Below are 15,413 nucleotides of genomic sequence, written 5' to 3' on the forward strand. Positions count from 1 at the left end.
CAGACACAGCTCGGATCCTGCGTTGCTGTGGCTCTGGCGTAGGCCAGGGGCTGCAGCTCCGATTCGACCCCTAGCCTGGGAACCTCCATATGCCGCGGGAGCGGCCCAAAGAAATAGCAAAAAAAAAGACAAAAAAAAAAAAAGAACCTGGAAAGCTGGCTTACCTCAAAGAACCTCCACCCATACCATTTGCTCTAACCCAACGAATTATAGGTGAGATTCCGCTCTTTCAAAAGCCCCGCAGGCCAACCTATCTGGGGGTGGGGCAGTCTAAACGCGCCACGCCCCCCTCCCCGGACAAGCATGAGTGCGCATGCGTCCTCAGGGCGGCCATGACCCTGAGAGGTTGCCGTACACGGATAAGACGTTGCGCGTGCGCAGACGCTCAGCGCTGAGGCCGGCCGGAAGCCAAGATGGCGTATAGGTGTTCTCCAGGCCGCAGTCTGCGCCTTGTCGGTATCTGAGCGGGTATTTTGTAAGGGGCTGTGGCAAACGCCCTCTCTGCCGTCATGGCCCGGCATCGGAATGTCCGAGGCTATAACTACGATGAAGGTAGGTGGCGAGGTCATGCCGGGATGGCACTTTAACCGTTCCAGCTGGGATCGCAGCGGGTTGGCACCTACTTGGTATGTTTGTTTCTCGTTATTGGAACCAGGCTGGGGTTCAGAGGGGGCTAATTTGTAGACAATAACTGGACGTTTGAGTGTCAGCAGATGGCATAGTTTTATGTCGTGATTTTTGCCCTTTGGGATTGATTTTTATGTAAGGCGGGGGAGGTGCTGCAGGGCGTCATATGGGAAGGACATTCGACGAGGTTGTGGTGATACTTAAGGCACGTAAGCATGATCATCTCTCCCATTGTTTCCTCCCAGGTCGGCTGCACACTTTACTACTTCAGGCTCCTCTCCCCCTCTCTCCTTTCAAAAATGCCCGTGAAACATTCTTATTTGTAAAACATGGATTGACTTAATGCTTACATTCAACCGTTCAGCTGTAACTGTTAGATTTACATGATAAATCTTGTGTGTTTGTTCATAGATATTTAGTGCAAAACCTGGCTTGAGTTAGCAGATTAGCTTATTTTCTATGCTTTTCAAATTAAATTGGAAACTTAGGAGATGGTTGAAAACACATATTAAAAAGGCCCAAAGAGTAAGTTGATCGGATGATGTTGAGGTGTGTACTTAGTTCTTGATTGGTCATGCTCAACATGTATTTTTTTGGGGAAAAAAACCAGTAAGCAGTACTAAAAGAAAGGGGGCTTCGAAAAGAACTTAATGATTTTAAAGGTGAAACAAAAGAAAAAATATGTGAAGGTTGTCTAGGAGTTTAAAAAGAGAATTCGTTTGGGACAAGCACAACTTCTCTGCAGTGGATAATTATAAGCATCACCAAGCATCATACAAACTGTAAACATATGGATTGAATACAAAAGAAATACCTATCACTTTGTAAAGTGCAGAGCATAAAATGTGTTTAGTATATACTAATGGTTGTTACTGATACTAGTAGCAGATTATTCTAGAACATCAGAGTGCACTAATCATAGTGAGAGGCAGCTAACACCCTGTGCTACATTTGGATACAGTGATCCAGTCAGCCCAGCGCATGTTAGTTTCCTGGTGTTCAGTGGATGTTAAGTATTGCGTGTGAACCATTGTTACCTGAGAAATGATTTTAGCCTGGGAGATATTTTTGCAAATATGTTGTAAAAGACATGAATTAGCCCCATTATTACTTATTCATTTCTTTAATAGATATTTATCATTTCCTCAGTCAACATTAATTGAGTGCTTAGAGTTCTCTTTGACTTTTGGGGATCAACAGCATCATGTTTGAGGGAGTTTAAGGGAGATACACAAATAACAGATGATTACGAAATGCTGCAAAATGTACTCACAGAGTGTGGTGGGAGCTATTTAAGTGAGAGTGCTGTTCAGATTGAGTTGTCAGAGTTTAAGCAGGATTTCTTTCCTTAAAGGAGAGGTGCTTGGTTTGAAGGAGATCAGGTTGTCACATTTCTCTGGAACAGCTGATGACATCATAATCAAGCTGTTCCTATAGCGTAGTTGGTTTGTCCCCTTTTCCTGCTTATAAAAGTTCTACTTATTTTAAGTGTACCATTTATTTCTCCTCTCCCCAGTTAAGCTTTCCCTTCTGTCAGTAATTTTCAAATTCTTGAAAGTAATATAACTTAATTACTGAGATTTTGTTCTCCAAAACCTGTTGGTTCCTCTATTTAACTCTCATTTTGTTCTTTGTAATATGGGTAGTACTTTACATGACTGCTTCACCTCCTAATTAATATAAGTATCAGGAAGGCAGAGCCCATACTTTATATTTACTCCATTAGCTGGCACATTGCTTTATGTGCAGTAAATACTCCAAAATATTGTTGAAGAACCATTTTACAGAAATCCTAGAAAATAATTTCTTAACTTTTGATATTGTGACACTTTTAGGGTCAATTTCAGTATTGAAAAACTGACTCAAAAGAGATTTTTGTTGTCTTTAATATCTAAATATATTTTTTGTGAATGGTTTCTCATTTATTTGCTAATAAATTTTTGTTAACTTAGGATTGTGATAATAATTTATTGAATGTTATACCTTTTTATCCAATAGTAGCATTTATCTAATTTTTCTTGGCCATAATTATTTGGTTTCAGCCTGTGAACATGCTGTTCTTGCTACTGCTACATGAATACTGTCAGAAATTAGCCAACTATCTTTTGGAGTTGGTTTAAGTATATTCCTGGGGATCTTTTCCTAGCCACCCCAATCCCAATTCTCTTCTTGTTCATATGTATTTCTCATATGTTAGACACTTGTCATGTGGTTTTGTGATTGCCTGTTTTCTTGTCGGTGTTCCTTGTTAGATTTTAGGTTTGTAGCGATCTGGGAATGTGCCTGTCACCCCCTCACCCCATATGTCTCTAATAGTCCCTGGCACAGTGTTAGTATTATTCAAATAAATATATTTATGTTCCTTGTGGGTTTTTAGTTATAGATTGTTTGATTCATTAATTTATGATAAAACAAGTATTAATTCATACCAAACATATGTCGGATAGTTGGATAGACAGTCTTACCCTGAAGGAGCTTATAGTCTAATGGAGTGAACCAGCCGGCTATGGTGCTTTGAAGACATTCAGTTGGAGGAATATCTAGAGAGGGGCTTGTGCAGGGGGACTTGCTGCTTTACCTGGAGTGATCTGGGAGGACTTCTGCAAATACCTGACATTTGAGCTGGAACTTTAGCTGGAGACGGAAACAGCCTTAGGAAAATCTAGGCCAATAGCATATTCTAGTCAGTAGGAAAAAAGGCCAGTTGGTTAGAGCAGAGTAAGGGAGTTTAGGATAAGCTGGCTTTTATATTGACATATATTGACATATACATAGATTATATAGCTCTACATGAAGGAAAACTGCTTTCATGGTCTGATTGTGTACCCTGTGCCAGTCAGTTGTATGGAAAATAAATGCTGTGGTTAGAAAAGGCACTTGGTAAAAAAATGGCTGAATGTCTTATTTCAGATTTTTGTCAATACAGGAAAGACAATTCAAGTACGTGATCTACAGGATTATTCTTCGATCACGTGAAATGAAAACTTGGGAAAACCTCCTAAAACTCATTTGGCTTAAAAACCTAAAAACATATATGTCTTTATAAATATAGAAAGTAAAGTATCTCCTTTGGGTAAAATTTTTAGCATTTTTTTGAAAAGTAGACAGTTCAGGTTTCTTTAATTTAGATGAACAACTTATTTTGGAGAGAATTGAGATGCTTTCTCATTAATAACTAAGAATATGAAAAAAACTTGAGTAAATTTATCTGTTGTATTTTTATTTTAGATTTTGAAGATGATGATCTCTATGGCCAGTCTGTAGAGGATGATTATTGTATTTCGCCATCAACAGGTGAATTTTTAAAAATAATTTGATTTTCACTATTTGGGTATTTAAAAATATTAAGTAAGTGTTATTGTCATTCTAGGACCAGCATGTTGCAGAAGACTATAATATTTTGTACCATTTAGAAAAATAATTGTATTTTAACTTTTAAAGGTATATAATTTCCTTATGAATAGAATTTAAAGTTTTGATTTTATCATTTAGCTTTAAACAATTTAAAGAAAACTCTAAAAACTATGGTTTTCCAATATTCTTTACATGCGTGAATTAATCTAACTTGACTAAAATGGTAATTTAGGCAATAATGACAGTCTAAAACTTTTGAAGGCAGACAGCAGTTAATTTTATATCCCTGGAGTTCGTGTTGAGGCTAAGCGGAAACAAACCTGACTGGTATCCATGAGGATGCCAGTTTGATTCCTGGCCTTGCTCAGTGGGTTAAGGATCTGGCTTTGCTGCCAGTGGTGGTATAGGTTGCAGAAATGGGTTGGGTCTGTGGCTGTGGTGTAGGTGGCAGCTATAGCTTGGATTCGACTCCTAGTCTAGGAACTTCAGTGTGCTGCATCTGTAGCACTTAAAACAAACAAACAAACAAATAAATTAATTGTGTCCCTAAGAATGTATTGAAGTGCTATGCATAGACTTTCCTTCAAACAGTACTTTAGTTCTTTAGTTTATCTACCGTTAAACAGTTTGGTAAATAAATAAATCCATGTAGTTCATACTTGTAATGGAACTGTGCAGTGATTTAGCGTTCAGTTCCTCCACATCAGATCTGTATCTTCTGTCTCATTTGCTGAAAGAGTTCTTCTTTGCCACCATATAGAAAACATTCCTATGTCCTTTATGGCAAAGACAGAGTCTTTGATGCAGACTTTTCTCTAATTTCCCTGACAGTATGTTTACTTCTAAATTTTAGCCTGCTCTATAAACAGTTGGTTAAAATGCTCTGAGTTTTATGATGCCACAGAAGCAGGTATAACTAAATACAGTTATGCACAATATAAATAAAATTCACAGAACTCATTTTCCACAAGTTTAAAGGTTTAATATAGTAAATAAAATTTCCATCAAAATCTGCCCTGTCTTTAATACCTTATAGTCTGCTGAGCTGTTCTGTAAACCTGTATCTGCTTTAATCCTACTCTTAGTCTCTGAAGACCAAATATGTCCCTTCTGATTTTTTTTTTTTTTTCATTTTGACTGCCTCGGTGGTATGAGGAAGTTCCCAGGTGAGGGATCCAACCTATGCCACAGCAGTGACAGTGCCAGATCCTTAACTGCTAGGCCAGTGGGGAACTTCCCCCTCTGACTTTTCAGAATTTCTTTATAAAGGCATAGGTGCTCAAGTAGTTGTCTTAGCACCTCTCTTCTTCCTGTCATCTTTTTTCCAGTTACTTAATTACTCTGAATTCATCTAGTTCTTTATGTGTACTTTTCTCATTTACCCTGACTAGTGTTTTTTTCTCTTTCTTTATTATTACACTGTTGTCAGTCAGAGTTTTGTTAAGAGATAGAAATTGCACCAGTTATTTAGCACAGCTGCTGTTCTGACAAGCTTGCTGGGGTATATGCTGATGCTTCTTTTGAGAACTGATTATTTAGGGTAGGGGCTGATAGCACTAGATTTGGAAAGAGATTCAAAGAGATAATTACAGAAACTAAGGTCTCCTGGACTTGGAAATTGGTTGATGATGGCTTGTACAAGGAAACCTTCATAGGGAGAGGGACTGCTGAAAGACATCTTAGTATTGCAGGTTAATGCATTTGTTTATCTAGGCTTATCTAATTAAATCATTCTTAATCTTGAGTAATGAGCTAGCAGTCCATAAGGTCAGGTATTCTGAAGGTGTTTTTCTGAGAATTGCTTTTATGACCTAGCTTTCATGAGGTCATGGTTTATCCTCATAGCTCTTGATATGTGTCTTATATGTGGTTAATATTCAGGACAATCTGACTCTTTGAGAGTTACCTTTGTATGTACCAGGATATCAGCTGACTTTGTCAAAGCAGGAGATGGTTAAATTGTTTTGAGTTTCTTCTGTACAAACTGGTATTTTTAATGAAAGCATGTGGTTTTGGATTTCTATATTTTCCAAAACATGCATAATGTAGCAGTAATATCAGATCAGAAACTTACTTTTCCACTTTAGTTATATTTCTCCAAGTGATTTTCAATTAAAAAATGAATAGTTTTAGGATATTTTCTGTTCTGAAAGCAGCAGCTAATGTCGTTTAAGAGGTGATCAAAATTGCAGTCTAATGAATTGTGACAAGTGAGTGACTTTACCAATTAATAGAAATTTCTCTCTAAAATCTTCATTTTTTTAATCTCCTAAGCATAATTTTCCTGATGGAATGAAGATTTCTTAATGTTATAGCTTTTTTTCCCTTCCTTTAGAAATATTGATACTGAATATGGAACATACATTAGAGAGCTAGGGATAGCAAAAAGAGTCTATGTATAAAACTATTTAAACGATTATAAATCTTGTCTCAACTAATACAATTAGAAGTGTTAAAAAATGAGCTGAGGCATATTAAAACTTTGAAGAGTTTATTTGAGTAAACATCAGTTCGAATCAGGCAGCTCCAAATTGGAAGTGTTTAGGAGCTGGGGCAAGGTTTTTATAGAGAAGACCTGAAGCTAAGCAAAGAAACTATTTGATTGGTAATAGCTTAAGCCACTAAATTATTTGGGAGAGTTTAGTTGGCTTTTGTGGTTAGTTCTTTTCTGAGGACTTTACAGGAATTGACTCTGGATTGGTTTTCCCTTTGCAATGGAGGCGTTAGAGCCACTTCAGTCTCATGGCCTCCTTGTAGGATTGATTGCTTTAACAGTAGTTTTCCTTATTTAGTCCATTCCGACTCTGAAGAGCATCAATTAATTAATTAAGAGCATCCTTAATTCATGTAAGGAAAACCCTGTTTTTTTTTTTTTTAATTCTTTAAAAAAAATGTTTTTTGTTGTTGTTGTCTATTTTTGCCTTTTCTGGGGCCGCTTCCCGCAGCATATGGAGGTTCCCAGGCTAGGGGTCGAATCATAGCTGTAGCCACCGGCCTACGCCAGAGTCACAGCAACGGAGGATCCAAGCTGCCTCTTCGACCTACACCACAGCTCACAGCAACGCCGGATCCTTAACCCACTGAGCAAGGCCAGGGATGGAACCAGCAACCTCATAGTTCCTAGTCGGATTCGTTAACCACTGTGCCACAACAGGAACTCCCTAAAAAAATTTTTATTAAAGTATAGTTGATTTACACTGCTGTGCTATTTCTTCTGTATAGCAAAGTGACTCAGTGCACATATCCATTTCCATATTGGTTGTCACAGAACAGTGAGTGGCGTTCCCTCTGCTATACAGCAGGTGCCTGTTGACCATCTCTTCCATAAATCATAGTGTGCATATGCCATCCCAAGCTCCCAGTCCTTCCCTGCCCTCTATTAATTCTACATCCAGGAAATTTCAACAAAAATTCATATTTGAGGGGAAAACCCTATTCTAAATGAACTTAACGGTTAGCTTGGCATAAAGTCAGCTTGTTAAAAGTTCTGTTCAAACAGCAATATGGAAAGTAAAGAAAGAATCCTGCCTGAAGCGGTCTGGAAAGGCTTCTGAAAGGAGGTAGAATTGAGACTGATAAATTTGGGAATAAATGGCATTCTAGAGAGAGGAAACAATTGTGGCTGAGCAATGGCCTCTAAGTGAGTTGTGTTTAGATTTACAGGATTTATCCAGTTGCATCAGGAAAGAGGGCTAGGAAAGGAACTAGGAGCCAAATTGGAGGAGGCAGTTTTTAGTTTTAGGTGTGTAATGTCAGCCTATTGAAGGTTTTTGCCTAGGAAGGTTTTTGCCGAAGGGGGTCTTATTTTGGGAAGGTAGCTGATGATGTTCTACAAAGTGAGCTATTGCTGGGAAAGATGAAAGGGGAGCCTTTCTACTTTCTACTTTTTCTGATGATACCAGTCAGCTGGGAGTCATTGTAAAAATATGGTTTCCCTGCCCCAATCCGTTACCATTTAACCAGAATCTCTAGGGGAAGAAGCCTAGAAACCTGTATCTTTAATGAATGCCTCACATGATTTTTATTTTAAGATGTTTAGGAAACACTCTTAGGCAGTTTCAGGAGTCAGGTTTTGATTCCCTGAATTTTTATTTTTGTCAAAATGCTTTAAATTTTTAAAGTCACTGTGGGTATCTAATTTTTCAGAAAGCATTTCTATCAGAGTTTCGTGATTTAAATTTTTAGGAGAGCATTTTATATTTATCCTTTCCTCTCCATTGCTTTTCTCTTTTTTTTTTTTTTTTTAAACATCAAGTTTCTTGCCTTTTGGGCTGTCATTTCCAGTTCAAAGATCTGGACTATTTCTTTTTTCCCTATTAGCTTTTTTCTTTCCCTGGGGAATTTTTCCTACCCACCTTCCCTCCCCACTCTGCAGCAAAACCAGATATTATTTACTTCCAAGACAATGGCCACAGTGTAGTGGGAGAGGGTGAGAAGAATCACCAGGAAGAATAGATCCTTGGAGATAGAGAAGCTGGGCCTTTTTTTGTTGTTGTTGTTGTTGCTATTTCTTGCGCCGCTCCCGCGGCATATGGAGGTTCCCAGGCTAGGGGTCAAATCGGAGCTGTAGCCACCGGCCTATGCCAGAGCCACAGCAACGCGGGATCCGAGCCGGGTCTGCAACCTACACCACAGCTCACGGCAACGCCAGATCGTTAACCCACTGAGCAAGGGCAGGGACTGAACCCCCAACCTCATGGTTCCTAGTCGGATTCGTTAACCACTGCGCCACAACGGGAACTCCTGAAGCTTGGCCTTTTATAAGCTTTTCCCTATCAGTATTTCCTAGGTGAAAATGGTCAACAGAAGTATCTGATTTCTTGCCTCACTTACTTTTTGATTTATCTTAGGTTTTTCCTCACAGTTTAGAGCTATGAGAAGTTGGGAAAGTGTATTTGTTACCTTTAGGCTAAGTATTAAAGCCAGAAAAGTGATTTGAAAATCTTTAGGCACAAAATAACCTGGTTTTCATTTTTTGGTACCACCACACTTTTATTGTATCTAAAATGCCCCAAATTGTAAGACAAATTGTTATTTGATGTAATGCTTAAAAAAAAAAAAATCAGCTAAGTATTACACAATATTAAGATGCCATTTGATGACACATCCCTCATTCTGAGATTTTATTTATTTATTTATTTATTTATTTTTGTCTTTTTGCTATTTCTTTGGGCCGCTCCCGCAGCATATGGAGGTTCCCAGGCTAGGGGTCGAATGGGAGCTGTAGCCACTGGCCTACGCCAGAGCCACAGCAACGCGGGATCCGAGCCGCGTCTGCAACCTACACCACAGCTCACGGCAACGCCAGATCGTTAACCCACTGAGCAAGGGCAGGGACCGAACCCGCAACCTCATGGTTCCTAGTCGGATTCGTTAACCACTGTGCCACGACGGGAACTCCCATTCTGAGATTTTAATGGGAAAAAAGTGATCAAAATCTGAAAAAAAAAAAAAGAAAATCTGTAAAATAGGATGTTTTTCCTGCTGTGGGAATGCTGAGCAATACACGTGCATGTTATGTGCTTTTCCAGAAAGCTAGGTACTGTAAAATTCCTGATAACACCTTGCCTTTAGAGTACTGTATTACTGTTTTTATCAGTTCTTTAATTTTATTCTTTCACGATTGAGCATGTTCTCCAGGAAATGAGTTCTGTAGGCATCCAGTTGATGTGGAGGAGTGAATACTTTGCAAATGTTTTATTCTCTCTTCCTTAATAAAAAAAGCACCAGGATTCCAAAAGTATAAAAAAAATCGTGGTGATTTTCTCCTTCGCACTTTGATATTTTGTCTTTCTACCTGTTAATGAAATATATAATGCCCAATTATATATTGAGTGATGACACTGCCTAATACTGCAGAGTAGCACAGACTCTAAAGGTCAGTTAGGTATATGACACTAATATACAGTGTCAGTGTATGATTGAAAGTGTAAGTTGTTTTAAAGTTAAGGCCTATGATTTTGGTCACCTCCTGGGTTCAGACAAAATTAGTAGTTCTTAGAGAAGGAAAATTAGTCTATATTTCAGTTTTTCTTAATTACACAAATGAGCACATTTGATATGAGGTTTAAAATATTTGTGTCAAAGAAGAGAAAATTTCAGGAAAGATGGAGTAGTAGTAGGCAAGGATGAGATATTAGGAAAGATAATTTTTGCAAGTTTTGAACAAAGTAAGTTCAGTGGAATGCTTTTGGAGTTAGGAAGAAGGAAGGAAGACAATTATAAGAGGATAGTGAATGGTTAATGAGGACATCTGAGCAGAATTTGGGGTATCATATATTTTGTCTGCTTTTGTTTTTGTCTGTTATAGAATGTGGGCAAATGACTATACAGGTAGGTAGGTCAGAATCTTTAATTTTTATTTTAACTGTTGTAAAAAAAAGAGTTTAAGGGCTGTATTACAGCATTCTTCAATCATTTTATATTCTAGCTGCTCAGTTTATTTACTCACGACGTGACAAACCTTCAGTTGTTGAACCTGTAGAAGAATATGATTATGAAGATTTGAAAGAATCCTCCAATTCTCTTTTGGACCATCAGCTAAGTGGAATTGATCAAGGTATAGTAAAAAGTAGTGTATCTGTGTTTCTTATTTGAGAATGATTAATGATCAGTTTATTAGAATTTGTCAATCTTATCAATTTTATTGTTTATAATAATGATTATGTGTAGTGATGCTACAAACTTTAATTATATTATATCTTCAGGGAAAATTTGCATATTTTGTGAGGAGTGTGGTTAACTGTATGGTTGAAAAATTGATTGTATGGCTGTTAATTAGTAACTGGAATTTTTGATTGAAATCTCCTTAGGAGAGAAACTTCACCGATTGTTTTCTTTTAGCAATATATATTGTTTAATAAGCTCTGTGTAGAGATTATGGTTAGATTACAGAAGCTCATTTCTTTCCAAAGCTTCCAAAAGTCTGGTTTTCATAGAATTTTTTTAAAATCCAAAGTAACATTATACAAGCATCCTGAATGGCCATAGATATGTAAATTAAGTTTAAAGATAGAACTCGAAAATGGTAATAACATTGGTTCTGTTTGCTTGTTTTTAGTTCTCTTAAATGTTTTAACAAAGATATTTTGTATTTTGGCTTTTGTCTTTTATAAATAAATTTCAAATATGACATTGTTTCAAGCATACTACTCAAGCTATAGATTAATGAATAGTGTAGCAGAACTAAAATCGCCAGGTATAAATAACAGTAATGCCATTTGTTGGTAATGAGCAGACTGAGCTGATTTACCCTTTCTCTGGAGTGTGCATTTGTTCTATAAATGTTTTTAAATTGAAAATTTATAACAATTTGTACCCAGAAAGAGGAAGTATCTGAATTTGAGAGCTGATCTTTGAGTAAAATCAGTAATATATATATCAGTTGCTAACCAAATCAAGGGAAATGGAAAGCACAAATATACAAAATTAGAAAGCAGAAAGGGAAACAGTAGATAGAGAATTAAAAAAATTCTTTATTAAGTCTGTAAAGACATTTGACAGTCTGGACAAGTTTGTAGAGGAGCTGCAGTATAACCTCAGTAGTCTTTGTATTTTTAAAGGATGTATTATCATTGTCATTGTGGGGCAAGAGGGTAGGAATAAAGTAGGAGTCTTAGACTTTTTCTGCTGTGCCTCAGAATGATTAAGGAGTATGCAATTCAGAGTTAGGTTTGAGAATGAAATTATCATTCCCACCTGACATATGTAAGTAATTGCATGATAAGATTAATAATGATTACAGCTACCCTCTACGGACTGCTTTTCAGGTATTGTTCTAAGTGTGGTTTAGGTATTAGCATATTTAATCTTCATAACAACCTTATGAGGTAGGCTGGCTCTTGTTCTCATTTTACAGAGGGGGAAAATGAGACATACAGAAATAACTTGGCTGAAGTTTTAGCAGCTAATAAGTGGCATTAGGAGCGAAGACAGTCTGACTCCATATCTCTACTCTTTGTGTATGTGTAGATAACAGTTGCTGTAATTAACTAGAAGAGGTCCTGATGCTAGCTATATACTAAGTATTCTGTTCCAGTTTTAGTTATTCATGTATTTATAAAATAGTTATAATTTTTTTTTTGTCTTTTGTTGTTGTTATTGTTGCTGTTGCTATTCCTTGGGCCGCTCCCGCGGCATATGGAGGTTCCCAGGCTAGGGGTTGAATCGGAGCTGTAGCCACCGGCCTATGCCAGAGCCACAGCAACGCGGGATCCGAGCCGCGTCTGCAACCTACACCACAGCTCACTGCAACGCCGGATCATTAACCCACTGAGCAAGGGCAGGGACCGAACCCGCAACCTCATGGTTCCTAGTCGGATTCGTTAACCACTGCGCCACGACGGGAACTCCTTTTTTTTTTTTGTCTTTTGTTGTTGTTGTTGTAATTTTTTAAGTTCATTTTACTAGCTTAAAATTAGTATTAGATTCAGGCAAAGCAGAATTACCCAAATATTTGAGGAATTTATTTTTAATAACTAAAAAGGGGAGCAATATTGCCAGTAGATTCCTTGTTCAGTATATAAGCATGTAAAATGTAATGTAAAGTGCATTCTGTGACCTGCTTTCATGGATTAGGGAGTGTGAAAACCTGACTTCTGTTTTGATTACTGCTAAACTTAGTATTGCCATGATTAGTCATCTTTATGACTTAAAAATTGCCTCATATTACAAAATGAGGATTACAAAAGATATTTTATTTATTTTTATTTTTATTTATGTATTTTGTCTTTTCTAGGGCCACACTCGTGGTGTTAAGGAAGTTCTCAGGCTAGGGGTCTAATCAGAGCTGCAGCCGCCAGCCTACGCCAGGGCCACAGCAACGCCAGATCCGAGCCATGTCGGTGACCTGCACCACAGCTCGTGGCAATGCCGGATCCTCATCCCACTGAGCAAGGCCAGGGACTGAACCCGCAACCTCATGGTTCCTGGTCAGATTCGTTAACCACTGTGCCACAGGGGAACTCCTTTTTTTAATTTTTATTTATTTTGTCTTTTCTAAAAAGATATTTTATATATTATGTATGTCTTATAAGTATTTTGAAAATTGTCAAGTTCTATACAAATATAAATTAATATATTCATCTATATTTATTCAGTGGCCTCTAGGTGCCAGATACTATTTTAGGATCTAGGGATATAAAGCTTTTGCTTTTGTGGAACTAACATCATTAGTGAATATTATCAGTAGTTTTTGTGATAATGCAGTCATCAGGAAATAAAAATCCTTACAGATTTTACACTTCCATATTTAAATTTTTTATGTTTAAAATGACTGTCCATTCTCCTCTTAATCTACTGGACTTCCTTATTTTTATGACATTTTATATCAGGTTATCTTGCCCATTTTTAAAGCATTGTAAAGATGATTTTATTTGGCCTGGGAGAACTGAAGTTAGCCTAAAAGAAAACTTGAGGTAGTAATGCAAGAGGTTTAAGAAATATAGTTAGTGATTAACTGGGTTCCCTGACAAGTTAGAAATATTTTTATAATTAACCCTCCCTTTCTACACATGTAAAAAATCATCAGTGTAGACCTAATAATCATCATTGACTGAAATAGATAGTAGAGTATACAATTTACACTTTTTCCTTTTTTAAATTATAGTTGATTTATAGTGTTGTGTCAGTCTCTACTGTACAAAACAGTGTGTATACACACAAACACATGCACACGTTCTTTTTTAATATGCTTTTCCTCTATGGTCTATCCCAGGAGATTGTAACTAGCAATCTGTTCTCTATGTCTAAGAGTCTGTTTCTGTTTTGTAGATTTATTTGTAGGTTTATTTGTGCTATATTTTAGATTCCATGTGTAGGTGATATCATGTGGCATTTGTCTTTTTTTTTTTTCTGACTTCACTCTATATGATAATCTCTAGGTTGATCCATGTTGCTGAAGATGGCATTCTTTCTTTCTTTTTTTTACAGCTGAGTAGTATTCCATTGTGTATATGTACCACATCTTTATCCATTCCTCTGTTGATGGACATTTAGGTTGTTTCTATATCTTGGCTATTGTGAATGGCGTTGCTATGAACATCAGTTTACAGTTTTTTCAAGCATTAGTCAGTATTACTTTGGATATATTTTTTTAGTGGTTTGTTTTTTTTTTGTTTTTTGTTTTGGCTGCAGTGTATAGTAGCTTGATGTGAGATCTCAGTTCCCAGACCAAGGATTGAACCTGGGTCACAGTAGTGGAAGTACTGAATCCTAACCACTAAACCAGCAGGGAACTTCCTAGAGTGATATCTTAATTATTGAAATTGTCCCTCTGTTAAGGGATTTGTGGATAAAAATATAATCATTGTAATTTTTTGCCAAGGAAAAATGAGAATTGAGCATCCTACTATAATTTCAAAATCCTTTTTTCAGTTTAGAGGATTGAAGGTTCTTTCATAACACTGCTTAGTTAGCTTTTAATTATTACTGTCTGTTCTAGCTCGTCTTTATTCATGCCTTGATCACATGAGAGAGGTACTTGGAGATGCTGTGCCAGATGACATATTGATTGAAGCAGTTCTGAAGAACAAATTTGATGTGCAGAAGGCTTTATCAATGGTTCTGGAGAAAGATAAAATCCAGAATTTGAAAGTCAAGCATGAGGCAGCAATACCTACAGGAAAGATAGCAAAAGGTATGCTTTTACTTGTTCTCTTTTAGTTGTTTTATAGTTATGTTTTTTTTTTTTTTTTTCCCTTCTCTTCAGGGCTGCACCTGAGGCATATGAAAGTTCCTAGGTTGGGGTGAAATCAGATTAGCATCTCCCAGCCTACACCACAGCAACTCGGCATCCGAGCCGTATCTGTGACCGACACCATAGCTCATGGTAACGCCAGATCCTTAACCCACTGAGCGAGGCCAGAGATTGAACTCGCATCACTATGAGGATGAGCCACAACAGGAACTCATTACAGCTAATGCTTTAAAGGAGGCTTTGATTTGCTTGCACTATTAAGCAAGATGGGCAGAAAATTTTGCATGTTATATAATTCTTGATTATTATCAATTAATCTTCCAGTTTGTGAATTTTTAAGCTGAGTAGCTATGTTGCCTGCACTATGTTAAAGCCTGTTTTTTTTTTTAAATTATTTCCCTGCTTGTTTTTGTAACAGAATATAAGGGAAATAAAATTAGATAAAAGCAAGACAAAATACTTTTTGCTTCTTACTAGTATCTTACAGATCTTTTTAATTATTGGTGTTTTTTTTTTTAACTCTAATGTGTCAGGAGATAGAATCCCTTTATGCTTATAACATTTTGTGAATATAATTGAGTTTTATTTGAATATAAGTATCATAATTCTATGACTCTTACATTTCATAGCCAGATCTTTAATTTTAAGTTTTTAGAATTTGGGCTTAAATTTAGATCTTAGTCCATATGAGAAGGGAACCAGTTATATTAAATGTTGTGATATCTGTCAGTAGGAG

At 37.0% G+C, this 15,413-nt stretch overlaps 1 protein-coding gene across 2 annotated transcripts in view; it reads left to right on the forward strand.

Moving 5' to 3' along the window:
• The first annotated feature begins 333 nt into the window (after positions 1 to 333).
• HBS1L (HBS1 like translational GTPase) overlaps positions 334 to 15,413 on the forward strand; it is an 84,917-nt gene continuing 69,837 nt past the window's right edge. The window contains exons 1-4 of one of the 2 annotated variants that reach the window (XM_047758231.1): positions 334 to 552; positions 3,856 to 3,921; positions 10,412 to 10,540; positions 14,423 to 14,617. In XM_047758231.1, coding sequence (XP_047614187.1) covers positions 510 to 552; positions 3,856 to 3,921; positions 10,412 to 10,540; positions 14,423 to 14,617 — 433 coding nt within the window. In that variant the 5' untranslated portion in view covers positions 334 to 509. The remainder of the gene's footprint in view (positions 553 to 3,855; positions 3,922 to 10,411; positions 10,541 to 14,422; positions 14,618 to 15,413) is intronic. The other variant, XM_047758222.1, reaches the window with a different exon arrangement.

Source organism: Phacochoerus africanus, chromosome 2 (assembly GCF_016906955.1).
Source record: "Phacochoerus africanus isolate WHEZ1 chromosome 2, ROS_Pafr_v1, whole genome shotgun sequence".
NCBI classification, from domain to species: Eukaryota; Metazoa; Chordata; class Mammalia; order Artiodactyla; family Suidae; genus Phacochoerus; species Phacochoerus africanus.